Raw genomic sequence first — 27761 nt, forward strand, 5'->3', positions numbered from 1 at the left:
GGGGGGGTGGGCGGGGGCGTCCCGGCCGCGGCGCGACCATGACTCTGGAGTCCATGATGGCCTGTTGCCTGAGCGACGAGGTGAAGGAGTCGAAGCGCATCAACGCCGAGATCGAGAAGCAGCTGCGGAGGGACAAGCGCGACGCTCGCCGCGAGCTGAAGCTGCTGCTGCTGGGTGAGTGAGGGAGGGAGTCCGGAGCGCGGCGCCGGTCCCGCCTCAACGGCTGCCGCGGGGCCCGGCCCGGCGCTCGGCAGGTCCGGGTGGCCGGGCCGGGCCGGGCGGGGAGCGGGTGTGGCGGGGAAGCGGCGGGAGCCATCCCCGCCTCAGCCCGGCGCTCGGGGCCGCTCCCGAGCCGTGCGGGGCGGCCGCCTCATTGGCTGCCCTTTGTTTGATTTTGTGATGCGTTCGCTGTCAAAATGGGTTTTGACACGAGCAGGAACTAAGCGGCTGGAATTCCTGGTGCTGAGGGCGGGCACGCACGAATTTGTCTCGGGGAGAGGATTCTCAGCAGTGCGCTGGGAATCCGCTGGTGGAGTTGGTGCTTTTCAGGATGTGTGGAAAAACGGGCCTGCAGCTCCTAAAGGCAGAGTTTCCCCTGGGGCAAGGGCTGGGCAGGGCGGTGTGGAGGTTCTGGAGGGAACAGACATTCCCCTGTTAGTGGGAATGCACGATGGGGAGATGCCCGTGCTGTTCAGAGGTGCAGATCACCTGTGCGGCCGTGAGAATCTAGGTCTGCGGGTGGAAACTGGAGTTTCATCCGTGTCGTGTTCAGATGAGTTTCCAGGCATGGGTAATCAGCTGCAAACTGAGTCTTGCAGGCGTGTGCCTCCTCCTGCAGCAGTGAGTTTGATGTTCGTACCGAGGTAGCCCCAAAATGTAAACTGAAGTTTCAGTTTTCATGCATGCCGTGATTAGCGTTGCTTGTGTGTCAGATATATCTTGCTTTGTGTCTTGAATATTGTATTATCTCGAGATGAAATGTGAAGCAGATCCGATGGATCTGTTGACAAGGCATTAAGGTCCGGCTGAAGAAGGAGGCTGACCCTTGTGAAAAAAAATCCACTTTGCAGAAGTGTGTGTGTGCCCAGCCCCTTGGAGGGCTCCAGTACCAACGCTGGTGCCTGGGGATAACTGTCAAATAAACCCCAGGGCTTTCCTTTTCACCCTGAACCCTTCACAATTAATGCGTGGCTATTCTTTGTGTGAAAGGTAAAATCGAGGGCTTCACATTTCTGCTCTTTGGAGATGCTGTGGCAGTTTCTGTGAGGTTTCTTGTTCCTCACTCTCGTGCTTCCCTAAAAGCAGTCCCACAGAAGCAGCTGTGTCAAAATAGGTTGTCGCTATAGGATAGATCTGGGTTAAGAAGATCCCACTGGATCTAAATATTTCACTTCAGAAAGAATTCAAATTGCTCAAGAATTCTTTCTGCTTTTCTAAAAGATACAAATTCAGCATCAGATTTAAAAAAAAAACCATATAGAAGGAGGTTATTATTGGATAAGCAACACTTTGGGTGTAGACAGTGTTTGCAGGATGCTTTTCTCTGGTCACAGCACGTTGCCCACCCTCAGCTGGCACAGGTAACCTGTGTTCTCTCTCCCTCCTTGCAGGGATTTCTTCTGTGTTGCTCCTGTTCTATGCAGTTCTTATATTTACATGTATTAATGATTGGCTTAATGAGAGGGCTTTCCCAAAATCTCCAAAATTTTGAATGTGTGGAGGCAGTTTCCACCTTGTAGAAACTGTTACGTTTTTCTTGTCACTACATCTGGTGACAGTTACTTTGTTGAAGCCTAAAACAGAAAATTAAGGTGAAGAATAAAAGTGCTGATCAATGATGAACCTGTTAATAAGAAATTCAAGGTGTTGGACATTGCCACCTGGTACAAAGTAGTAATTTGTCTTTTTATTGGGAGGGGAGGATATTTTGTACAAAAATTACTTGTGATTAAGCATGGGATACTGTTGACTGAGCAGAGTATTTGCTGGGGGATCATGAGGAAGTTACTGTAAACTCTGCTGCTTTCACATGTTGGCAGAAGAAGTGGTGAATTCAGATTATCTCCTGTCATATTAAAAAGGGATTTTGTGCTCTGAGAGTTGTAGATCTTGCCCACCAGAGCTTGTCACCTGCTGCTGTAGTGCTGTGCCTCAGGGAGAGCAAAAGGCAACTTAAAAAACAACCCAAAACCAAACCAAAAACCCACCACCAATAAGTAAAACCAACCCCCAAAACCAAGAGAGGACAGTGATGGAGTGACAGGAACAATCTGTGTTTGAACCCTTAAGTCCTGAGGCAAGCCAAGGTCTGCTGTTGAGGTTTCTTTTATATTTTTATTGTTGAAATGCTTTGAAGCACCACCTTTTTTTTTTTCCTCTCTCAGTTTTGGTCACTGTGGTAAAAGACAAGGAAGTATTTCTCACCACACTGACAGAAACCACGAAAGAGCTGAGTTTCCAGTTTTTCCCCCACTTAGGGTTCACCTTTGTATTCAAGATGGAGATAGTTTGCTGCATATTGATAATGTCTACAGTGTTAATTTCTGGCTGTGCTGACGTGATTTCTGTCAGTTCTTGCTGTTCATTTCAAACATTCTGCTTCTAGTTAGGTGCTTGTTGCTTTTTATCTGAGCATTTTTTATTTGTTTGCCTTTTTACCTACCAAGATAAAATGAGTAACTGAGTATCTACATGGGAGTATTAATTGTGTATTGGGATGAATGAGATCCTGTCTGAACCCATCTCTCCCCTGATGTGAGGAGGATCTGGTGGTGCCTGTGGGGAGAGCCAGGGCTCTGCCAGCATTTTAACTCCAAGTCAAAAGGATTTGTATCACTGACATGATATATTTTGAGGTTTTGAGTTTTTGGTCTCTGTAGCCAGGTGAGCTGGGCCACTGTGTTAGAGAGGTGTGGGCTTTTTATCAATATCCTGCATAATGATAGCAAATTTTAGAAGCTGGAACAAAAAGCAGTGCACAGAAATGTAGTGGTGTCCATTTAGGCTCCTGAAAAATGGAGCTGAGCTGGTCCCAAGTGAGACCTGGCCTGGGTGTCCCCTCCACGAGGACTCCGTGCACGGGGCGATGTCACCAGGGCCGTCCCAGCTGAATTGTGAATTTAGCAATTCCCCCTAACTGCCTGGATACATCTGATGGCGTTTCTCCCTCCTGCTCACCCTGTTAGAAAGCTGCCACTGTCCTTTGGTATCATCTGGTGGCCTTCACACGCCGAGTGACACTCCTGTGTGGGGCCATAAATGTAGGAGTGCAAAGGACCTGCCCGAGTGACGGTGCAGGAAGCGCTGCCCTGCGCCGTGTCCTGCCCTCCCATCTGCTCCCAGCCCGGCAGTAAAACCTGAAAAAGGAGGAAGAGAAGGAAGCAGTGGCCTTGCAGAGCAGGCTGCAGCCCGTGGGGACCCAGGCACGGCACCGACAGCTGGAGCAGTGGCCTACTCTGCTCTCCCTGCCAGACGCCATTTTTAACTCTCTCCCATCCAGAGCAGGATCGCAGCCATCCTGCCACAGGCAGCAAAAATTTGGGATACAAGGCCCATGTGCTGCCTGCCTTGTTCGTGGCAGAGAGAGCTCCTTGAGCTCAGTTCTCTTTTCGAGTTGATTTATTTTTTTCCTGTTGTGTTCGGTTCTTCCCTTCCCGCGTATAAAGCGAAGAACGTTTTGTGCCAAATTAGAACAAAACAAAATTTGCTGTGTTGCTGGGCTTCTCCTGGCCATTCACTGCTGGGTCTGTAGCACTTTTCTGCCTTGAGAGTGTGTCCAGGCCCTTCCTGGCTGTTGTAGCATCTTGCTGGAGTATCTGGGAATAGGTCAGGTGTGACGGGCAAGGGCCTCTTGACGCAGGACGTGTGGGAGTGGCTGTAACGTGAGATTTGGAATAAGTACCAGAGCTACTTTTGAAGGCTGCTGGAAAGGACAAGGTGTCTTCCTTCCAGGCTGCCTTTTTACCAGTCTGAGAAGTGACAAAAAGAGGCTTGGGAGTGGTGTGTGCTTGGGTGTAGCGATAGGAGCTTTCATCTCTCGTGGATTTTGCTGCTGGTGGCTCCTAATTCACTCTCTTGCATCCTGTAGGCACTGGGGAGAGTGGGAAGAGCACGTTCATTAAGCAAATGCGTATAATTCATGGCTCAGGCTACTCTGAAGAGGACAAAAAAGGCTTCACCAAGCTGGTGTACCAAAACATCTTCACTGCCATGCAGTCTATGATAAGAGCCATGGAAACCCTGAAGATTCTGTACAAATATGAACAGAACAAGGTAAGTTGGTCAGTTTTTGCACAAATCTTTAGTCAGTGAGGAGGATTTTGAGTTCTTGTTTCTTTGTGTCTTTCTGTGTTGCAACTTCAACCTCCCTGAACTTTTTTCTATGAATTTTTTATGGCATTTTCTTGATACCCAACTCCTTTTACTTGGTTGTGTTAAGGGACAGAAGAACTTTGCATGGTTGGTGCACTGGTGTGCCTAGTGAGTGGTTGGGATTGGGGTATGAAGGGATAGCAGGGGTGTTATTTTTACTCATTTCAAGGGTTCAGGGTTGTTAAATGTATTGGCATTTTCTTTGCATGTGTTGCTGTTCTTATTGGAACTTGAATCTGGCAAAATACATGCTGGACCCCAAAGAACAGACCTGTGCTGGTAGTTACCCCTGTTTCTGCAATCCTTCTGTTTTTCTGATAGCTCCTGACCAAGGATACAAACCTTTCTTGAAGAATTTTGGTCTCAACCACAGAAACATGCTGATTTTGGGACCAGGAATTAATTTTAGACAGATCTGATCTAAATTATTTTCTCTTTTTGAGGGGGAGGACAGTGAGAGTGAGGGCATGCCAGGAAAATAGATTTTTTTTTTTAGCATATTTTGCTTTTTTTAATGCTTAGTATCCTTAATATTTTGAAGTTGTGTTTTATCTGACCTATCACAGGGTGTCTTGGAGCTGATTTGGAATAATTGTTTGTAGGGATTAGATGATGCCCCTTTCCTGTCTGTGGTGAGAACAGGCAGAGTGTGAGAAAGCTTTCCCTGTGCTTGAAGTGAGGCATGGTTCTGATAAATAAAATCTGCCAGCTTTTGCTTGCTTGTAACTTGTGCAGAACTTCATTTTGGTTTTTATTTATTGGGGGCATTGGCAAAAGCCCCTAGGTGTGGATAATCCCCTCACAGACACCACAGGCTGTGGTAGTTGCTGTACTCCTTCCTTTACTTAGCCATTGTAGGGTGGGTGTTTTTATATCCCCCAATTTCGGGGTTTTTAAAAAAAATTTTCTCTCTTTTATTCTTCTTCTTTTCAATCTGCAGGCCAATGCAGTGCTGATCAGAGAAGTGGATGTAGAAAAGGTCATGACATTTGAGCAACCATATGTAAGTGCAATTAAAACATTGTGGAATGACCCTGGAATACAAGAATGCTATGACAGGAGAAGAGAATATCAACTTTCTGACTCAGCTAAATAGTAAGTATACAATCCCTGGCATGCTTGTGGTGGGAGTGATGCTCTAACAAATTAGACCTGTCCACATTTTATTTATTAAAGTCCAGAGTTTGTTTCCTTATTATTTGCTGCTTTTCCTGGGAGTCTGGTGGGTGTAAAGGTGTTCATACATCTGCTTCAGGATGTACCTGGGGCCAGAATCTCCACATTATTCCATCTGTATTGATCCTCCTGGCTCTTGGGCAGCAGGAGTGCTGCTCCTTCTCATCAAGTTTACCATGTGTAACTCAGATTTTATTCATTACAAATCCATTAAGTTTGGCAATGTACAGAGGATGTTTTTTAGAAAACCTCAGAAGGGACTTGATCCTGAAACATAAAGCATCTAAACTTTCTCTGTAGTAAAGATTGTCTTCCCCACTCCTATACAGAGTGGATAAAGTTGTTTTTAGTGTATCTGGCTGGTGAATTACTGTTCAAATATCCCCAAAAATATTTTCTACTTAGTTTCCACACCATATTTAAAATCATTCAGACAACTCCTGCCTTTCTCATTACTCTACAGAAAGACTTCAAGCAGCACTTTGCACATCTGTATCTCTATGTACTGCAACCTAAGGTAGTTTTTTCCTTTTTCCTTTGTTATTTTTTTTTCCCCCTGTCCTGCTTGCAGCTATCTCAGCGATGTGGATCGTATTGCCACCCCAGGATATCTACCAACTCAGCAGGATGTGCTACGGGTCAGAGTCCCTACAACCGGCATCATAGAGTACCCCTTTGACCTAGAGAACATTATCTTCAGGTACTGGAGGTGTCTTCATGTTACAGCTCTGCTGGGCCAGCAGGGAGATGCTTTCAGGAAGGATAAGTTGGGGCTTGCTGCAGTGGATGTGTGATGGGTGCTCTGGTGTTTTGGCTGGCAGAAAACTCAAAATTCAAAGCTCAACCTGCTTCAAAACCCAGGGAGTTGTAGGTTAGAGTCCCTACAACTCACAGAGTCCTCACAGAGGGATCACAGATCCCTCACAGAGGGATCACAGAGTACCCCTTGGACTAGAGAATATTATCCTTAGGTACTGGAGGTGTCTTCATGTTACAGCTCAGCTGGGCCAGCAGGGAGATGGTTTCAGGAAGCACAAATTGGGGCTTGCTGCAGTGGATGTGTGATGGGTGCTCTGATGTTTTGGCTGGCAGAAAATTCAAAATTCAAAACTCAATCTGCTTCAAAACTCAATCTGCTTCAAAACCCAGGGAGCCATCTTGGTGTCCTTCTTGGGAAAGATTGCACTGCTGAAATTGTGATCTGTGAGGCAGCTCAGCAAGATGTGCTACAGGTTAGAGTCCCTACTACTGGGATCACAGAGTACCCCTTGGACTAGAGAATATTATCCTTAGGTACTGGAGGTGTCTTCATGTTACAGCTCAGCTGGGCCAGCAGGGAGATGCTTTCAGGAAGGATAAACTTGGGCTTGCTTCAGTGTGTCCACATGGTTTCAGTGGATGTGTGATGGTTTCTGCTCTAATTGGGGAGGCCTGATGTTTTGGAAACTCAGAAAACTCAAAATTCAAAACTCAAAATTCACAACTCATTTGCTTTTGAATCAGTGACACTTCCAAAACCCAGGGAACCATCTTGGTGTCCTTGCTGGGAAAGATTGCACTGCTGAAATTGTGATTTGTGAGGCAGCTGAGGGATGTGCTGAGAGCTGAAGCCACCAAGGGCTGACATTTGTGCAGAAATTCTTCCCTGTATCCAGCACCTGCCTTGAGAGCTGATTTTCTGTGCCCGCCTTGTGCTCTCAGGGTGGCACCAAAACTTGCTGCTGCAACAGAGAATCTTTGCAAGCTGAAAGCAGAAACTGAGCCTGGCATGACCAGGCTGAACCCAGCAATTTTCCTGTGTTGCTCTCTGCCCTTCCCCACCACAGTGTGGCATTGCCAGAGAGGAATAAAGGAACCTGCATCCCCTCTTTTAAACCATTTGGTTACAGAAATGCAGAGTTCTCCTCTCCCTGTTCTGGTTTGCTGAGTAGAAAAACAGCAAAAATAAAAAAAAACAAACTGGGAGTAGGTGTAGGATTTTCTCAAATTGAACCACGTGTGGCACTTCAGGTGAGTGCCAGAATAACTTTGGTGAACTTTAGTGTGCAGGTGGGACTTGAAATTGAGAGGCTGAAGTGCTTGACAGTTAAGCAGCACATTCCAATAAAAGTGTAACAACTAAAGAAAGATTTGGGTGGGGGAGAAGCTTTCAGGCAAGCAGGTGCTTTAATTAAAAATAAAAATAGTTTGCTCATGTGACAGAGCACAGTTTTGAAGGACTTGTCTTTTCAGACTCAGGGCTGCTGTTGAGCAAACCAGAGCAGAATGCAACAAAAATGGTGAAGGGTGAATTTGGCCTCACCCACCTGTGGCCATTCTTTCAGTTTGCTGTATTTCTGGAGCATATTTTGTAAATTGGATGGTTTTTTAACAGGCAGATGCTGTCACATCCCTGTGCCAGCTTAATAGGAATGGTAAAGAACCAAATGAATTCTCATTGTTTGCTGCTCCTTTGCATTCAGAGAACTGCAGCTGCCTCTGTGATATTCTTATTTATTTCTCTTCCTCAGAATGGTGGATGTTGGAGGTCAGAGATCAGAACGAAGGAAGTGGATCCATTGCTTTGAAAATGTGACTTCCATCATGTTTTTAGTAGCACTTAGTGAATATGACCAAGTTCTGGTGGAATCTGATAATGAGGTGAGCCAAAGAGTGGGAACTCTGCAGGAGGGAGGAAGAAAGGAGAAGAGGGAGGAATTTCTTTGTATTTCCTTGAAGGCTGGTACCCAGGTGCTTGGTGCCAAGTTGGATTAGCTGCTCTTATTGGTTCTGGCCTTCAGTTCTTGTTGCAAAGGGAACATGAGCCTCCACAGGTCATGCTGTCCCTGAGGATGGAAAAGGCAGAGGGCATTCACATCATCTGGACTTCTCAAGTGAAAAATGAAATTATCTGCGGTTGCAGAGTCCCTTGTGCCATGCACTGTGCTCCCAAATCACCCCTTCCCCTCCTGCACTGAGTTACTTCAGGCTTTGCTGTCTTGTGAGGTGGTGGCTGCACTCTTTGAAGGTGCAAATCTGAATTTCAGCACTTGCTAATAGATCAAAAACATGCTATTAGATAAAAATAGTTGCTCTTTTCCTAGTAGACAAAAGATGCTCACAAATTACCATTGGACAGTCCTCTCACATGACTCTTAAAGCATAAAATGACTTTTAAGTCTTTTGATGTGAAAGGCTTGGCAAATAAATGAACCTTGAGTCCCTCAGATTTTGCATTTCCTTTCCATTTACTGATCCAGCTTGAACCAGACTCTACCTGGGGCCAAAGTTATTTTGTGTGTAATGTTTGAGATGCTGAATTCCTACAGATCTGAGTGCATGTGCAGGCAGCAGAAAGGGATTTTAGTGCTCCTGTATAAAACCAGGGTTTTGTTTTTCTGCTTTCAGAACCGGATGGAAGAGAGTAAAGCTCTCTTTCGAACCATTATAACTTATCCATGGTTCCAAAACTCTTCTGTTATCCTCTTTCTCAACAAGAAAGATTTGTTGGAAGACAAGATCCTGTATTCCCACCTTGTTGACTATTTCCCAGAGTTTGATGGTGAGTGGATTTTAAGAGGGAACACTTGGTGGGGTGGAGGTGATTTAATTAAAATTGACTTATTTTTTAAAGAGCACTCAGATATACAAGTGGAGAAGGCATTAATTGGAGAAAAAATGCTTACAGCAATAAGAAAACATCACAAAAATATCTTAATCATATATAGACAAGTGGAATCTGATAGGTTGATCAAATAATGAGCTTCTCCTAGATGAAGAATTATCCCCTCCAATATGCACAATGGAAGTCTAACTTCTACCAGTTAAATAAATAAAACCAGTTTCATACCCATGACAATTTACTGATATTCTGGCTCTTTTAACCCTCTAGTTAAGAGGTGACTTGAGTCTTTGTTTTGAGAAACCAACTGGTCAAATATCCAAATTGTTTAAATGATGGTGCTAAAAAAAAATCTTCCTGCAGTTTGAAATTCTTATTAGCTTGCCATCTGCTGTTGTGGGGAAATAATATCCATGTGAAACAGAGAATTTCCCATCTGAAACAAAACTCCTTAGCCAAAATATTATTTCAAGCTCTTCAGCTGAGTGCATTTAAAGCTGGCTGGTAACACATCTGTACAGGGCTGAAAATAAAATCAAAGTGGTGAAGGATAAATCAGGCAACACTCTTCTTGCCACGCTCTCATGTATTAATTCTGTAATTATTTGCTTAAAAAAGATGAGGTAAAGGAAGAATTACCATCTTGCAAACAGCTTTTATCTTTTAGAGGACCAATGAAATTGCTCTTGGTGTTTCCTCCCACATCTGGAGTTCCTGCTTGGAGCTCAAGTTTTTCCAGCAGGCTGGGAGTGGCTGAAGAGCTGCATCCCCGACAGGGAATGGAGTTTGTTGGGTTCCAAACCTCAAATGGAGCTTTACCAGCTGGAGGCAGATCCCAGCTTCCAGGGGTGTCCTGTACTTCCATGTTTTCCTGCAAGCAGCTCCTTCAGGGAGGTTGATGGGAGGTTGCCCATCAGATTTCCTCTCAAGAGATGGTGTTTGCCATGCAACAACAGCAGTCCTGGGAGAGAAATTGCAGTAGGTGACTCTTTTCTGGGGACTTGTCAGCAATGTGAATTAAAAACTGGCCCAAATCCCCATTTTCAGCTCCTGTGAGGTGACCAGCTGGATCAGGCTGACTGTATTTTCACTGGCAATAACCCTTGTTCCCAAAATTGACTCTTGTGTCTTTAAGCCTGTGAGATCCACCTGAAAAAAATTCCATTTAGGGAGAGCATTTAGGGGTATCACTGTTTCCCAGTGGATGCTCCCACCCTGGCTCTGATTTCCAAAGCAGGGTCTGAACTGACCCATCAAAACTGCAGAGTGCCCAGAAAAGCACAAGACACTTCATCTCCTGGAGCTTTGATCCCATAAATAATCTTAATTTCACCTTTAAAGCTCTGTAACCCTTAGGAAAAAGGTGCTGCTGGATCTGGGGGAGTGGAAGCATTCACTGGTGTCTCTGTTTGCTGCAGGCCCACAGAGGGATGCACAGGCAGCCCGTGAGTTCATCCTCAAGATGTTTGTGGATTTAAATCCCGACAGTGATAAAATCATCTATTCCCATTTCACATGTGCCACAGACACAGAAAACATCCGGTTCGTCTTTGCAGCTGTCAAGGACACCATCCTACAGCTCAACCTGAAGGAATACAACCTGGTTTGACCTGCTCTGCTCTTGCCCCTTGAGAGGCTTCTTTGTGAAGAAAAGACAAAAAAAAAAAAAAAAAAACCCAAAAAAAAAAAAAAAAAAAAAAGAAATTTTAAATATGACAGGATAAAAAAAAAAAAGTTTTAATTTTTGATGATGTAATGATTGCAAATTGTCTGATCTGTGGAGTGGCAAGTGCTCGGTGTTATCCTGGAGTCTCATGTCTCTGTCCACAGAGTAGTTGATTTCATATTTTTAACAAATTGCTTTTATGTCACAGTTAACGGGGATATGCCTCATTTCTTCAGCACCTTGCTTACTTCTTAATTTTTGCCAAGCAGCTAAGGCAGCCTCATCTTGATCTTTCCTTTGTTGCTAAGCCACTTTTTTTTTTTTTTTTTTTTTAATTTTTTCCCCCTTTTCATTCCCATGGTATACGTAGAGAAAAACAAAAATCCCCGACACTTCCCAGCTGAGATTGTGAATTCACTGGACTGTGGGAGTGCAGAATGCTACTGGTCCCTTTGCCTTGTGCTAGAGGGTGCCTCTGGTGTAATTTGTTAATCCTGCTTCCTTCCCCTCCTTCTTTCCCTTCCCTTCCCCAGGACACGCTCCATGGTTCACTGTGATGAAATGTTGGGGAGGAGCAATTGCTCTCCAACTATTGTGCAAAAAAAAAAGAAAAAAAAAAGAAAAAGGCAAAACAAACAAACAAAAAAAAAAGCCATCACTTTTCCATTCTTTATATGTTCTGAGTAATTTTTTGTTATCAATTATAAAAGGTATGGAGACTGTGATTTTTTTTTTTAAATTATTGATGTTCTATACATAGTTTGCTATGTGTTGCTGTATTTTGTTCATGGACTACAAATGATGGAAGCTCTTGGAGCAATAGCTGCTGAGCCTGGGGAAGTGCCTGACTGTAATTGTTCTTTTTTAATTTCATTTTTATTTCACTTTTATTGCTTTTTTAAATTTTTTTTCCCCGCACACACACACAAACACATCCCACCCACACCACAAGCACGTGGCCATGTGTGCACAGGGCTCAGTCTGCAGAGAGGAACTGTTTTGTTGGGAAGAGTTTTTGCCATCAATGAGCAACTTCTCTATGCAGCAGTTACCAAAAGCACACTGAGTGATTGTGGCACTCCAACATCAGACTTTGCCTGGATTGAAAACCTTAATCTTGTGCCATCCTCTAGGTCTTTTCTTGCTGCCTAATAGCAATCAAGCCTTGTTTTAATTGCATTTTGTGCCAGTGTGTGAATGACTTTGTAAGAATTCCTCAGCCTTGCAGAGTTTGAGAGGACCAGAGCTGGAGGGCGAGAGGCTCTGCCAGGATTGTTCCTTTTGGAGCTTGAGGATGGCTCTTGGAGGGAGTTGTGTCCCTCCTGTTGATGCATTCCCCCTCTTTGGAGGAGTTTGGGATCCTCTTTGGAGGATTTGCACACATCCTTGCTGCAGGGTGCTAGCAGTGGTTAATGAATTGTTAGCAGTGGTTAATTGTTAGCAGTGGCTGCTGCAGAATCCAGAGAGCCCTGCCCTGGCTGCGCTTGGTGCAGCAGGAGAGGAGGAGAGAGGCAGCAGCACCAGCTGGAAGGCAGAGTGGGTGAAATCGTGGATTCTCAATGCCACCTGAATCTCCACTGAGCAGGAGGAGAAGCCTTTGCACACAGGAGAGCTTTAAAGCTTTATTTTGCAGGAGCTGAAGCAAATCAAGGTGCTGAAGGGAGAGGAGAGAGGCAGCAGCACTAGCAGGGAGGCAGAGTGGGTGAAATCGTGGATTCTCAATGCCACCTGAATCTCCACTGAGCAGGAGGTGAATGAAGCCTTTGCACTTGGGAGAGCTTTATTTTGCTGAGCTGAGGCAAATCAAGGTGCTGAAGGGCTGCTGCCAGCCTGGGAGGAAGAGGTGCATTGGCAAGGCAGGGAGAGAGGGTGTGGGAAGCAGGAGGTGAGACCCACTGGGTGTGTGTCAGTCACTGATGCTTCTGTTTCAATCCCAACAACGAGAATCGGGTCCAAATTCTCCGGATCAACCAAACTGCCCCCTCGAAGGCTGCCCGTAGAAAAAAGGCTAAAAAAAGACTGAAGGAGCTGCACTGTTGGAGGGGGCTGTTGATATTTTGTCTCTTTTGTAGACAGAGCACTACATCAGTGTTTTGCACAACGTTGTAAGAGTAAATCTGACTGTCTGAGATGCTTAAGATGCTTTGATCTAGAACACTAAACCGTGGAGGGACATAATTTTGAGTGATTCTGTTGATAGCTCCCTCATTTTCCAGAAGCCTCTGTGTGCTCAGAGTGCTACAGAGCAAAGCAAGCTCTGCTCCAGGTGATTCCAGAGCTCGAGTTGGAACAGTAGCCATGGGACCAACAGTTGAAGAGCCAGTCTGAGTGGTGATGCTGAGGGAAACATAGCATCTCTCTAGGCTAGCCATGCTCTGGACTGCATTTAACCCTTGGGAGGAATGAGGAGGGATTCCCATGTGTCAGACAGCTTTGCATCAATTTTACTGCTTTTTTTTTTTTTGTTTTGTTGGTTTTTTTTTTTTATCTTTATGCCAAAATGATCCAGTTTGTAGAAATTGTCTTATAAAGAGGAATTTATAATCATCTTCATGTATTCTAAGTGCTGTTCCTCTGAAGCAGACAGCAGCACCAACCTCTTCTGCTTCTGTGATCCTTTTGTAAATGGTTCACACTACAGCTGTTGCCAGCAATGAGCCTGGCACTGACATACACAGGTTCTTGGAAAATAACTTCCCAGAAGTTTCTCTTTTCCAAGCTGAATGATGGTGGTACTTCCACTTGAATCAGAAACTTTTTTTTTTTGTCTTGTTTTGTACCTTCCCCTTTCTTTAAGAGCTGCTGCCCTGGCACAGGAGGAGGGATCTTGGCATCTGTCTCTTTGCAGAGTGACTCTGCATCGTGGGAAGCTGTGGGCACAGGGATTTAGGAAAGGTGCTGTACCTTGTGGGGCACCTGCTTGGGGTGGCTGTTGGCCTGAGAAGTGGCTCAGGGGAGGGGAGGGAAGGGCTGAGCTTTGCTCAGTGGCTCTTGCTGAGTTCTAAAACCTCCTCCTGGACTGGGGTAGGAATGGGTCAGACCTGTCCACGTCACCTGGAGCTGTCTGTGACTGTATCACGTGTGAGAAGATTGCAGTGTTAGCACGTGTGCTTTCCTTAGTGAGCAGCTGCTCGTGTGCCTCCAGCTTGGCCAGTGAAGTGTTCCTGCAGAACTGGCTCCTGTCTCTGTTGGCTGGCAAGTGCAAAAGTGCCAAACCTTAAAAACCAAATTTGCCTGTATCGACCTTTCTGAAAGCGAGGCCTGTCAGAATTCTGTGCAGGCTGAGCGTGACTTTCAGAAGAAAGGTTAAAATTGGGTTGTTGTAGGGAATCCAGAGCCTGGGGAGTTGGCTCTCCTTGCTAACCTCTGCTCCTTGTGCACTTTTAATCTTTGTTCTGGTGAAGAAACCAACATACTTGGAACTGGTTTGAAACTTGAAGTCAGTGAGCAGAGGACCATCCCTTTTCCTTCACCATTCCATGTGGATTGGCAACCTGGTGAGCAAAAGCCCCTTCCAGCTGCAGCGTGTCAGCTCCTGCCCTTCCTCCCTCCCCCTTCTCCTCCAGTTGGATTCTTTGGTCTCTCGTTGTTGCTTCCTAGCAATGTTGGCCTTGCGTTCAACTATGGGTTTTTCTTCATGTGTTTTATTGGTTTAAAAAAAAAAAAAAAAAAAAAGACAAAAAAATACTTAAAAAAAACCAAACAAATGGAAAAAAAAAAAAAAAAAGACAAAAAAAAAAAGTACTTCCGGAGTGTGCTGACCATTGTATTGTCCTGTACAGAGCCCAGGTCGTTAGAGTCCAGCAGAGATAAAGTGTGTTATGCAGCACCCAGTTTTTTAAGAGTATGGTTTGTGCCAATGCCCCTTCTTTTAGTAGTGCCAGAGACTCTTTACAAGTGCCAATGTGGTGGAAATTATTTGGTTATACTTGTATATTATAGGATCCTGATTTAAGACAATTTAAACATTATCCTATTTAAAAAGAATACTATATAAAATGCTGTTTTTAAACCTTGTCATTTGCAATGCATGTATTGTTGTGCGTGTTGGGGGGCGGGGAGGGAAGAGGGTAGGGTAAAGGAGTTTCTGAATAAGATGCCCAGTGTCAGGATCTATTCAGACTCCAAACTGTCTCATTCCAGTCCAGGAGTGTGATTGTTTCTTGGAATGATCCCACTCTGACTGCTGGGCAACACGCTTATTACAGAAATATCTGATGGAAATTGATTTTCATATCTTTCTCCTGAAATAAACTCTCTGTTTGAAATTGGAATAAATTTTGTTCCTAAAAGCCGTGGTGGTTGTGTGTGTGTTTCTTCTCTCCTCTTCCTCCCTGGTACCCTGTGGGACCTGCAGCTCTGCCTCCTGTCAGAAAATCAGGATTCTCAGGCATAGAAACAAAGCATGTTTTGGTAAATAAAAGCTATAATAGGCCATAATTCTATATAATGCACTGTCCCATTGACTCTGAAATGTGAGCAGTGTCTGCCTGGGGGTTTAAGGTGCAGGGATGCAATGGTGGCATCTGGATTTGAAGTTTTCCAGGATTTTGGAGTAGGATTACTGAGGGAAGTTGTTGGTGTTTGCTGCTGCCTCTTGCTGTGCTGTCAGCCCCTTGCAGGCACAATTCCAAGCAGGAGATCTTGTTGCCAATAGCAGGAATGTTGGTGGGACCAGAACTGCTTTCAGTGGTGTCTGTTAGAAACAGAAATATGAAATGTGGTTTAAAATCATCCCTGAAGGAGTCCGGGGCTGCATGACTGTGAAAACTAAAACGTCCACAAAGAGATTTCCTGAGATGGAGTTTATAGAGCTTAATTCCTTTTCTCTGGGCTCATTCTCCAGGAATGTTGCACTAAATCAGCTGGGAGTGGGTAGAGATGGCCAATTTCCTCTTTGTAAAGGTTTCCTGTGTTTTCAGGAAGCTGCAACTGAGGATGTTCTGCTCCCTCCAAGGTCACTTAGCCCAGGTGAAACTGCAGCTCCTGGGCAGCCTGAGACATTTTGTTGGCTCCCACCAGGAAGGGAGCAGTGGTGTGGTGGCCAGAGCACTGGCAAGGATTTAAATTGTCACTTTTCCAGCTTTGGGTGAGTTTTTGTTGCTTTTCTCAGAGGCTCTGTCCCCTCAGCAGCAGAGTCAGCGCTCGTGTCCTCAGTCACGTGTTGTGCTGTTCTCTGCAAAGAGCCAAATCTGCTCTGTTTAAATAAAGCAAAGCAACAAGTTGAGGGGGGAAAAAATGACTTTTTAACACCCAGTATTTCCAGCTGGGTGGAAATCCTGGGTGGCAAAGGCCTTTTGCAGCCTCCAGGTGTGAGTGGGGCTGTTCTGGAGCAGCCCAGGGAAGGAGGCAGCTGAGGGAACAGCCCATGAACAGCAGGCTCACACTTGCTGCTTTCCCAAGGACCACTCCAGCCCTGGTGCCTTGTGAAAGCTGACCTGAACAGACCCCAGACAGAGCTAAAGAATAAAATTGGGATTTATTAAGAGGCCTCAATGGATCCACCTTGGGCAGCACAACCTAAAATGGCCACAAAATGGACAACAGGTCATGGGGTCTGTCACTTTTATAAATTCTGCTCCATTTGCATATTGGAGTTCATTGTCTAATTCCAGCTTTAGGTTATGCAGTCCCATCCTTCTTGTTTTTCTCTCTCCAGCCCACGGTGTTTGTGCTCTTGGGCTGAGATTTGGATCATTTGTCCTTGGTCCCCAGCTGGAGCAGGAATTGTTTTGTCTCCCTGCTCTGTGCACAGAGCTCAGCATCCCCTCATGTGAACCCAGACCCACCCACTAGAGCAGCACAGAACCTGAAAAACAGAAAAGCTCAAACCTGAGGCACCAAAAGCCTGAAAAATAGAAAAGCTCAAACCTGAGGCATCACTAAGGCTGTGCAGTGGCAGGTAAGGACCCTCCTGCTGTCCCCCAGGAGCTGCACTCTGGGCTCATGGAGCAAAATTGCCATGAATGTGTTTGTAACATGGCCCTGGTGATACTGGGAAGAAATCCTTCCCTGGGAGGAGCTGGGATGGAATTCAGAATGCCCAGAGCAGCTGGGGCTGCCCCTGGATCCCTGGAATGTCCAAGGCCAGGCTGGACAGGGCTTGGAGCAGAATAGGAATAGAATAGAATAGAATAGAATAGAATAGAATAGAATAGAATAGAATAGAATAGAATAGAATAGAATAGAAATAGAATAGAATAGAATCTGAAAACTATAAAAACTAAAACCTGAGGCATCAGCCCAGGCTGCAAAAAGCTTCCCCAGCAGCACAGAGAGCTCCTCCTCACCTCCAGCTCTGCAGCTGGGGCTGGAGCTCTCAGCTCCTCCTGTGCCCATCCTGCAGGGAGAGGTCTGGGAACATGGGAGGCTGTGTCCTGAGGCACCTCCAGTGCCTGGATAATTCCTTTGGCCTCCAGCCTGCTCCAGAGGGAGGGACTCAGTAAAGAAAGCTGCCAGGGCTGGGCTCTGGGCCAGGGGAGTGTCCTGATAAGGTGAGCTGGCCCAGGGACTGCTGCAAATCACTTCAAACCTGGCCACTGGATGTCCCTGCCCTACCAAAGGAGGTGCTTGGGGTTGTGCTCATGGGTAAAACACGAAGGAAATAAATTTTTGTATTTTTCATATTAAAAATAATCCCATGTGCAAGAAAAAGGAAAAGAAAGAACTTGGGATTTGCCTTGTCCTTGGACAACCATCATCCTCCTCTTTCCTTTGAGCATTCCCTTTGCCCTCTGGGGAAGAGAGGGAAATATCTGTCCAGCATAAGAGTAAAATGCCATGTGGAATTTATAAAGCAGCAATATCAAGCCTCCCTCCTGTACCCCAGGTTTGTCCCCTGTGTTTTCCTGATCCCACACAGGGCTCTGGAGCTGATGAGCAGCTCAGGAGCAGCCTGGCCTGTGGAATGGCAGCTGCTGTTGGAACAACATTTCTGTCAAGAGTTTCTTGAGCCCTGGGCTCAGCCAGGGCTTGTCCCAGCCCAAGCTGTTTCCTGTGTGCTCTCCCAGTGATACCAGTTTGGTATAATTGTCCTGGAGCTGCTTTATCTCCTGCCATGCAGCCTGACCAGGAAGTTAACCCTCCACAAGCTTAATTTAATTTTTGTACCATCTCCACCACTGTGGGTGGAGAACTCATGGCTTTTGAGGAGTTTTTGTGGCTGAAATGTGTGACAAGGACTCCACACTTGGGCTGTGTGGAGCTTCTGGGGAACCCCAGCTGCTGATCTGGGTGAGGATGCATCTTCTCAGGGGCCTCAGCTCTGCCCAGGGCTGTTCTTTGTCCTGGAGCTGCTCCTCCCTTCATCTCAGGTGAGGATCTGTAGCTCCTGGCCATGGAAAGAAATGATGGAGCTCGCCAAGGACAGGTCTCTCCTGCTCTGCTGGTTCCCATCCTCCCTCCCAGTGACTCAGGAATTTGGTCTTCAGCTCCCCAAGAGGTGACACAGGAGGAGCACTGAGGATAGAATAGAATAGAATAGAGCAGAATAGAATAGAATAGAAATAGAATAGAATAGAATAGAGCAGAATAGAATAGAATAGAAATAGAATAGAATAGAATAGAATAGAGCAGAATAGAATAGAATAGAAATAGAATAGAATAGAGCAGAATAGAATAGAATAGAAATAGAATAGAATAGAATAGAGCAGAATAGAATAGAATAGAAATAGAATAGAATAGAATAGAATAGAGCAGAATAGAATAGAATAGAATAGAACAGAACAGAACAGAATAGAGCAGAATAGAATAGAATAGAAATAGAATAGAATAGAATAGAGCAGAATAGAATAGAATAGAATAGAATAGAATAGAACAGAATTCTTCTGGGCAGGATTTGGCAGCCTCAGGAAAAAAAAAAAAGAAATCTCAATATCACTTTTGCAACCCTTGATTCAGAGCAGATTAAATGATGTAAAGAACCCTGGGGATGAGAGGAGCCTTTCCTCGGCTCAGCCGTGAATTTACTTCCAAAGTGGAAGAAGTGAATTTTATTGGATCACTTTGGAAGTTGTTTGAGACAGAACCCTGAAGAACACACCCTGCTGCCAACCCAAAGAGGGCACTCTGGGCATGGAAAACTCAGCAGAAATTTGCTAGAGGTGCTTTCCTTGTGCAACACCACCCACAGCAGAAACCACTGATAACTCTGCTCAGCTGCAGCTTTTCTTAGTCAGGTGAGTGACCTGGGGACTTTTAGACATTTTGAATTATAGGGTTTGGAAAATATTTGGAGTCTTCACATCTTTGTCCTTGTGTTTTGTATCCAGTGCTGCCACAGATGTTGGAATGGCCCCTGACAAGTCACCTTTGGGCAGAGGTGAGCACAAGGAAAGGCAAACACTCCCCAGAAATGTTTTTGTAAATGAAATCCCAAACATCTGACGGAAGTGTTTGAGCTCCTCTTGCTTGGTATCTTTCCAAATTCTCCAGATTAATTTCCTCAGGTTGCAATATTTTTAAGCTCTATTGTAGAAAAGGCAGGGGGTTATATTTTTGTCTTAAAACCACAACCAGAAATAAAATATTTCCTGACTGTCAGGCCGTGGTGGGACTGCGAGGTTCCTCTCTTTGCTGCCAGCTTCACTAAAAGATGACTCAGGGTGCCACAATGAGCACTGGCAGTGCCAGAGGTGCCCTGGGGGGAAGGAAGATGCTGGTTTGGCAGCCAGAGGTGGGATGGGGTAGAATTGAGAGGGGGGAGAGGATGGGAGAGAGGAAATCCCCCCAAGGACCAGCTTGGAGGTCCCTGGAGGGAGTGAGGAGAGTCCCTGCCCTGGAATCCAGACTGGAATTCTCCTCTGGAGGCTTAGAGGGCAGAAAATGGAGGAAAATGGAGGTTTGGGTAGAAAGCCCCAGTTTGGGATTCGGCTCTTGGAGCTGTGGCTTTCTCCTGAGCTGCTCAGCACTGGAGCCAGGGCCCCAGAGAAATCCAAATAGCACCAGGAAAAAGGCTTTGAAATGCTGCTGGGATTTATTGTTTTTATGTGTTCTTCCAACACTGGGGCTACAGAGGAGGGGAGAAAGGAGGCAGCAGGATTCAGAGGTAGGGAGAGCAGTAGTGGAGCACTGGAAGTGTCCTTGGAGCCTGGGCAAGCCAGACCTGCCACAGATCACAGCTGCTCTCTGATGCCTCTGATCTCCTCCTCCCTTCCCCTGAGGGCTCCAGGCACCCCCTGAGCTGCTGCTCCTCTCCAGAGCTGGGGCCACAAAGGGCACAGCAGGGAAGGAGCCCAGGGCACAACCCCAGCCAAGGCAGCTCCTCTGTGCCAGCCCCAGCACGGGCAGAGCTCAGCCTGGCCACGAGGAACCCTTGCCACATCCACCAGGAGCAGGGCAAAAGGAAAGGGAAGCTGGTGAGGATGGGGCTCTGGAGGGTGAGCTCTGCAGGGGCAGCAGGGTCACAAGGGTTTCATGATGCTGTGGGCCCAGGGCAGGTAAGGAGCAATGTGTGTGTAGAAGCCAGGCCAGTTGTTGTGCCTGTAGGAGAAGATGCCAAAGGCTTTGTTGTTGCAGACCAGAGGATCCCCAGCATCAGCCTGTGAAAAGGAGGAGAGAGATCAGAGCTGGGTGGTGGGAACTGCAGGCAAGGAGGGAGGCTGCAAATTCAGGGCAGGATTTCCCCAGCAAGAGCGGGGACTTGCAGTGGGTGGGGGTAACAGAATCACAGAATCTCAGAATCACTGGGAATCCCAGAATCACAGAATCGCTGGGAATCCCAGAATCACTGAGAATCCCAGAATCACAGAATCGCTGGGAATCCCAGAATCACTGAGAATCCCAGAATCACAGAATCACTGGGAATCCCAGAATCCCAGAATCCCAGAATCACTGGGAATCCCAGAATCACTGAGAATCCCAGAATCACAGAATCACTGAGAATCCCAGAATCACTGAGAATCAGAATCCCAGAATCCCAGAATCACTGAGAATCAGAACCCCAGAATCACTGAGAATCCCAGAATCACTGAGAATCAGAATCCCAGAATCCCAGAATCCCTGGGAATCAGAATCCCAGAATCACTGAGAATCCCAGAATCCCAGAGAATCCCAGAATCCCAGAATCACTGAGAATCCCAGAACCACAAAATCACTGGGAATCCCAGAATCACAGAGAATCAGAATCCCAGAATCCCAGAATCCCAGAATTGCTGGGAATCCCAGAATCCCAGAATCCCAGAATCACTGAGAATCCAAATCCCAGAATCCCAGAATCACTGGGAATCCCAGAATCACTGAGAATCCAAATCCCAGAATCCCAGAATCACTGGGAATCCCAGAATCACTGAGAATCAGAGTCCCAGAATCTCAGAATCACTGAGAATCCCAGAATCACTGAGAATCAGAATCCCAGAACCCCAGAATTACTGAGAATCCCAGAATCCCAGAATCCCAGAATCCCAGAATAATGAGGTTGGGAGAGACCTCTAAGACCATCAACCAACACCTCAACCAGACTATAGCACCCAGTGCCATGTCCAGTGTTTTTTTAAACACATCCAGAGATGGTGATTCCACCACCTCCCTGGAGAGAGCATTCCAGTGCTTTATTATTCTTTTGGTGAAAATTTTCTTCCTAATATCCAACATCCACTGTGTCCTCTGGTTCTGCCAGTGCTGCCCAGTGGAAGAGACTGACCCCACCTGGCTCCAACCTCCCTTCAGGAAGGTGTAGAGAGCAATAAGGTCACCCCTGAGCCTCCTTTTCTCCAGGCTAAACAGCCCCAGCTCCTTCAAATGTTCCTCACAGGGCTTGTGTCCCAAGCATTCTGCTTTGGCACAACACAGGCACAGCAAATGATAAGAATTGCTTTTCCTTTCTCTGGGATTCAGAATCCCAGAATCCCAGAACAATGAGGTTGGAAGAGAGCTGTAAGATCATCAAGTCCAACCTATGCCCTAACACCTCAACCAGACTATAGCACCAATAATATCCAATATCCTTCTTAATATCCAACATCCACTGTGTCCTCTGCTTCTGTCAGTGCTGCCCAGTGGAAGAGACCAACCCCACCTGTGTCCAACCTCCCTTCAGGAAGGTGTAGAGAGCAACAAGGTCCCCTCTGAGCCTCCTCATCTCCCCACAGCTCTGCCTCCGCAAGGGGCTGGTGGTGAGAGCTTTGTTTGGGAACAATAAAACTTCATTTCTGCCCTTCTGCTGGCTCCAGACACAAAACACACTCGGACCAACAGTGAGATTCAGGGTGAGCCCCTCTGGCCAAGGCATTGCTGGGACTCCTGTGCCGTGGGAGAAGAGAAGGATCCACAAGGATCCTGTCCTCAGTGCCTTGCCCCAGCCCAAACCTCGCCCTCCCTGGGCACACTGACCTTTCCAGGTACCTTGGAGGATCTGCTCTGGCCACAGATCAAGTTGTCAGCAAGGCCTGGGTAGTGGTTGAGGCAGTCCCTCTGCCTGATGATGGTGACAGTGGCCGTCCTGTCACCCCAGCCAGCCAGGCTGCACTCGGCGCCTCCCCGAATTTTGGATTTCTCCAAGGAAATGGGCCTGACGTGGCCATTGCTGCTGGCATTGCCACTCAGCTGGGCAAGGGCACAGAAAAAACAGAGATAAAGAGAGAGAAAGAGAGAAGAAAGCACAGAGATGAGTGTTTGCCCTGGGATCCCCTCGTGCCCCAGGGCTGCAGCTCGGGGTTTCCAGCCAGGTGTTCCCCCAGGTTACCTTCAGCAGGAGGATGTCCTTGCCCTCCTTGGGGCTGGTGAAGCCTGGGTAGCTGTGGTACTCCTTCACCTGGAAGGTTTGCCAGCTTTCCTCTCTCCTCTGCAGGCTTTGGGCTCCCAGGATGACACTCAGGGGTTTGTGCCTGGTGGCATCGAGCACAGCGGTGTCACCAGCCTGTCCCTGTCCCACCTGGGGACACTGAGCTTCATCCCCCAGGGCATGGCCAGGACAGCCCAACTACACAATACAGTGTAAATAGATATTCCCTAGGCACAAAATCCATCATCCAGAATTTTAAAGGAAGAATTGTGGAACCAAGGAGCTCTGCCAGTGAATCTGCCCAGCCAAGAGGCAGAGCAAGCTCCCACCTGACAGAGTCCTTTATCTCTTTTATCTCTCCTTTATCTCCTTTATTTCAGTGCCCAGACCTCAAGCTGGGCACATATGTTCCAATACTCTCCTTGTTCTGGGCTCCACAAGCCCTTGCAAGTCCGGGGCTTTCTAAATCAGGATATTTATTTCTAAACCAGCCCTGAGCTGTGTGGGAGCCACACCTGGAAAAGTCCCCCTGCCCATCCATACCCCAGCTAGAGGGGTGGAAAAGGGCTGGGCAAGCAGCTGGAATATTCATAGGAATATAGGAATATATTTCATAGGAAATAATTCTGCCAGCAAACACGTTGGTGGCAGAAAGGACAAAGCCTGACAGCAAGGGAAGGAGGAGCCACCCTGACCTCCCATTGCTGGCACCTGGGGAAAACAAAACCAGTCATGGAGGGGGAAAAAATCAGAGTAAATACCTGAGGGTGGGCTGGGGAGGGAAATGGGGCTCAGGGCTGTCCCTGAGCTCAGGGTGGGGAGGGAAATGGGGCTTGGGGCTGTCCCCAAACTGTCCCCAGGGCTGGGGAGGGAGATGGGGCTTGGGGCTGTCCCCAAGCTCAGGGTGGGGATGGATATGAGGCTCAGGGCTGTCCCCAAGCCATCTCCAGGGCTGTCCCCAGGGCTGTCCCCAAGCTGTCCCCAAACTGTCCCCAGGGCTGGGGAGGGACATGGGGCTCAGAGCTGTCCCTGAGCTCAGGGTGGGGATGGAGATGGGGCTTGGGGCTGTCCCCAAACTGTCCCCAGGGCTGTCCCCAGGGTTGGAGAGGGAGATGGAGCTCAGGGCTGTCCCCAGGCTGTCCCCAGGTCTGTCCCCAAGCCGTTCCCAGGGCTGTCCCCAAGCTGTCCCCAGGGCTGGGGAGGGAGATGAGGCTCAGGGCTGTCCCCAAGCTCAGGGTGGGGATGGATATGAGGCTCAGGGTTGCCCCCAGGCTGTGCCCAGGGCTGTCCCCAGGGATGGGGAGGGAGATGGGGCTCAGGGCTGTCCTCAATCTGTTCACAAGCTGTCCCCAAGCTGTCCCCCAGGCTGTCCCCAGGCTGTCCCCAAGCTGTCCCCAGGCTGTCCCCAAGCTGTCCCCAGGGCTGTCCCCAAGCTGTCCCCAAGCTGTCCCCAAGCTGTCCCCAGGCTGTCCCCAGGCTGTCCCCAAGCTGTCCCCAATCTGTCCCCAGGGCTGTCCCCAAGGCTGTCCCCAGGCTGTCCCCAAGCTGTCCCCCAGCTGTCCCCCAGCCAGTTCAGACCCAGCTGGTGGCTGAGGTGACTCCATCTGTGAGCCCTCCCCAGAGGAGCTGCTGTCCCCAGGCCCTGGAGGGGCAGGCACCTCTCTGCAGAACACAGCAGGGACTCACTGGAGGCACTGAGCTGCTGTCATCACCCAGCCTGGAGCCACCAGGAAGCCCCCACAGCTGTGGTTGTCCTTCCCCTGCAGAAAGGCCACGTAGGGAGCAGGCTGTGTCCTGGCTTCTCCTCTCTCCCTCCACCTCCAGGGATCATCTGCAATGGATGGGGCTGGGAATGAGGTTTTTGGAGGGCATAGAGTGAGATTTATCCTTCCCCAACCCGTTCTACTTACTGCTGCTGACTGGGGGGCACATCACCAGCACGAGGGGCAGCAGGAGGCTCTGCAGGTGCTCCATCACAGCCTTCTGTGGGTCCCTTCGAGCTGGGGCAGCTTCTGGGGTCTCATCCTGCTCCCAGCAGGGTTTTATAGCCCGACACCAGACTCCAGGAAACCACAGAAGTCAGACTCATCTGAAGAATCTCTCCACAAGTTGCATGTCTCAGCAGCGTGAGAGGGGAATTCAGTCAGGTCTGGCTCTGGGCACCAACCCACCTCCATCATGGGGCTGATCTGAGGGATCTGACGTCCTTCGAAAGCCAATTTTAGAACTCTGTGTTTGTTCTGGAAGCTGTGGGCAATGCACCCACCCTCACCTCTTTGACTCCTAGTGAGTTCTTCCTTTGCAGCTTCTCTTCTAGGAAAGCCTCTTGATTTTTATCAGGAGCCCCACATGAACAAGATTCTTTCACCTGATGCATCAGTTCCATCAGTTCTAGCGATGCCTGGTGGAGGCTGACCTAGAACAGAGACCAGACAGAGTTAATTAATGTATTTATTTATTGGGAGGCCTCAATGGATCCACCTTGGGCAGCACAAGAGCCCAGCCAGGGCTGCACCCAAGATGAACCAAAATGGTCACAAAAATGGACAAGAGGTCATGGGGTCTGTTGTCCCCAAGTTCTGCCCCATTTGCATCTTGCAGTTAATTGTCCAATTACAGCCCCAGCCCAGCCAGGGCTGCACCCAAGATAAAACCCAAAAAGTCACAAAAATGGACATCAGGTCATGGGGTCTCTCACTTTTATAAGTTCTGCTCCATTTACATATTGCAGTTCATTGTCCAATTCCAGCTTTGGCCCATGCAGTCCCATCCTTCTTGTTTTTCTCTGTTATTTGTGCTCCTGGGCCTGAGATTTGGATCATTTGTCCTTGGTCCCCAGCTGGAGCAGGAATTGTTTTGTCTCCCTGCTCTGTGCACAGAGCTCAGCATCCCCTCATGTGAAACACAGACCCACACACTAACTAAAGTGCACTTTAATGTGTATTTTATTTACCCTGTGTAAATAAAGTACACACTAAAGCAGCACAGAATGTGAAACATAGAAAAGCTCAAACCTGAGGCATCACTAAGGCTGTGCAGTGGCAGGTGAGGACCCTCCTGCTGTCCCTCAGGAGCTGCACTCTGGGCTAATGGAGCAAAATTGCCATGAATGTGTTTGTAACATGGCCCTGGTGATACTGGGAAGAAATCCTTCCCTGGGAGGGGTTGGGATGGAATTCAGAATGCCCAGAGCAGCTGGAAGAGACTGAATAATGAGGTTGGGAGAGACCTCTAAGATCATCAACCAACACCTCAACCAGACTATAGCACCCAGTGCCATGTCCAGTGTTTTTTTAAACACATCCAGAGATGGTGATTCCACCACCTCCCTGGAGAGAGCATTCCAGTGCTTTATTATTCTTTTGGTGAAAATTTTCTTCCTAATATCCAATATCCACTGTGTCCTCTGGTTCTGCCAGTGCTGCCCAGTGGAAGAGACTGCCCCTGCATCCCTGGAGTGTCCAAGGCCAGGCTGGACAGGGCTGGGAGCAGCCTGGGATGGTGAAAGTGCCCAGGGGTGGAATGAGATGATCCCTAAGGACCCTTCCAGCCCAACCCATTCTGGGATTTTCCAGCAAGGGCAAACCTTGAGCATCCACAGCTCACCTGTGACGAAACAGGGCTGGTGTTTCCTCGCTGCCCTCACTGCCAGTAAATCAGTTTTCCCCTCTGCCTCCCGTGCCAAGTGGGCAAACCCCAATCTGAGGCTACAAGCTGCCATTCTCGTGCAAAGCCTGCAGCAGCTGGAGCTTCAAGGAAAAGCCTGACGTGACAGAGATTCATGAAGCACAGATAAGCAGCTGCAGCCTGTTCACTTGCAGATTTCTGAGCCGATAGCAGCTCTGAGCAGAAGCCCAAACATGGACCCTTCTGCTGGAGGCAGAGCTGACTCAGTTTCCCTTCATCCCAGGCAAGAATTTGGAGGATTTGTGAGCAGAAATCCAGGCTGGGCAGTGGAAACCTCCTCCTGAACAGTGGGGAAGGCCCCGAGAGCAGGGCAGGCACCCCTGCCCCTGGACTGCAGAATGTTTTTCGTACATTTAAAATTCCCCACCGGTTTTTCCCACCGCAAACCAAGTCACAAAGTCTCCTGCTGACATCACAGACATCCTCACCCCTGCCAGGGACATCTGCACTCACTCATTCACCAGAGATAATTAGTGGAACGCTAATTGTGGATTTTTTTTTTTTTTTTAGGGTATGTAGTACAATTGAACAAGCATTATTGTTATTAAGGTTAAATTGTTGCTGTAAAGTTTGAATATTTTGATGGTAAAATTGATGAGGTTGTTGTTTGTGGTGAGGAATTGTTAAGGTAATGTTGATAATAAGAATATTAGTTATAGCTCTTTTTTTTGGTGAAAAATTCTAATTGTGGAAATTTTTTAGGGTATGTAGTAATAATAATTGAATATTATTGTTATTAAGGTTAAATTGTTCTTGTAAAGTTTGAATATTTTAATGGTAAAATTGATGAGGTTGTTGTTTGTTTATAGGAATTGTTAAGGTAATGTTGATAATAAGAATATTAGTTATAGCATTTGTTTTTTGGTGAAGAAAATGCTATAACATGGAATCTTCTAATCATGGAACGTTCTAATTGTGGAACCTTTTTTTTTAGGGTATGTAGTACAATTGAACAAGCATTATTGTTATTAAGGTTAAATTGCTGTGGTAAAGTTTGAATATTTTGATGGTAAAATTGATGAGGTTGTTGTTTGTGGTGAGGAATTGTTAAGGTAATGTTGGCAATGAGAGCATTAGTTATAGTATTTTTGGGTGAACAATTCTAATTGTGGAACTTTTTTTTATGGGTATGTAGTAATAATCAAATTAGTATTATTGTTATTAAGGTTAAATTGTTCTTGTAAAGTTTGAATATTTTAATGGTTAAATTGTTGTAAAGTTTGAATATTTTAATGGTAAAATTGATGAGGTTGTTGTTTATGGTGAGGAATAGTTAAGGTAATGTTGGTAATAAGAGTCTCAGCATTCTTTTTGGTGAAAAATTTTGGAAGAGAAGTGTGATGGTGAATATGTACTATAAACTATTATTCAGTGTGTTGTTGAACTGCATTTTATAATTTTAGTAATATATTGAATAAAGATTGGTGATTAATTTTAGATGAAACAGCTTTATTTAATCCCTGTCCCCATCACCTCCCCCTGGGAACTCCTGGCTCTCTCTTCCTGAACTCTTCTGGCTCTTTCTTTCTGTGCTCAAGAGA

At 46.9% G+C, this 27761-nt stretch overlaps 2 protein-coding genes across 2 annotated transcripts; one reads left to right on the forward strand and one right to left on the reverse strand.

Moving 5' to 3' along the window:
• GNA11 (G protein subunit alpha 11) lies at positions 1 to 15108 on the forward strand. The gene is made up of 7 exons (XM_054650008.2): positions 1 to 174; positions 4088 to 4272; positions 5312 to 5466; positions 6119 to 6247; positions 8058 to 8187; positions 8935 to 9088; positions 10567 to 15108. The coding sequence occupies exons 1-7, from the start codon at positions 39 to 41 to the stop codon at positions 10755 to 10757; spliced, it is 1080 nt and encodes a 359-aa protein (XP_054505983.1). The 5' UTR covers positions 1 to 38; the 3' UTR covers positions 10758 to 15108.
• A 5107-nt stretch (positions 15109 to 20215) lies between these two features.
• LOC129131406 (granzyme K-like) lies at positions 20216 to 24507 on the reverse strand. Its single transcript, XM_077191334.1, has 5 exons — positions 24444 to 24507; positions 24220 to 24364; positions 22495 to 22636; positions 22155 to 22355; positions 20216 to 20353 (listed from the first exon to the last, which is right to left on the reverse strand). Exons 1-5 carry the CDS (start codon positions 24505 to 24507, stop codon positions 20216 to 20218), a joined length of 690 nt encoding a protein of 229 aa, XP_077047449.1.
• Between the last annotated feature and the right edge of the window lie 3254 nt (positions 24508 to 27761).

The sequence above is a fragment of the Agelaius phoeniceus genome, chromosome 29 (genome assembly GCF_051311805.1).
Source record: "Agelaius phoeniceus isolate bAgePho1 chromosome 29, bAgePho1.hap1, whole genome shotgun sequence".
Taxonomy (NCBI): Eukaryota; Metazoa; Chordata; class Aves; order Passeriformes; family Icteridae; genus Agelaius; species Agelaius phoeniceus.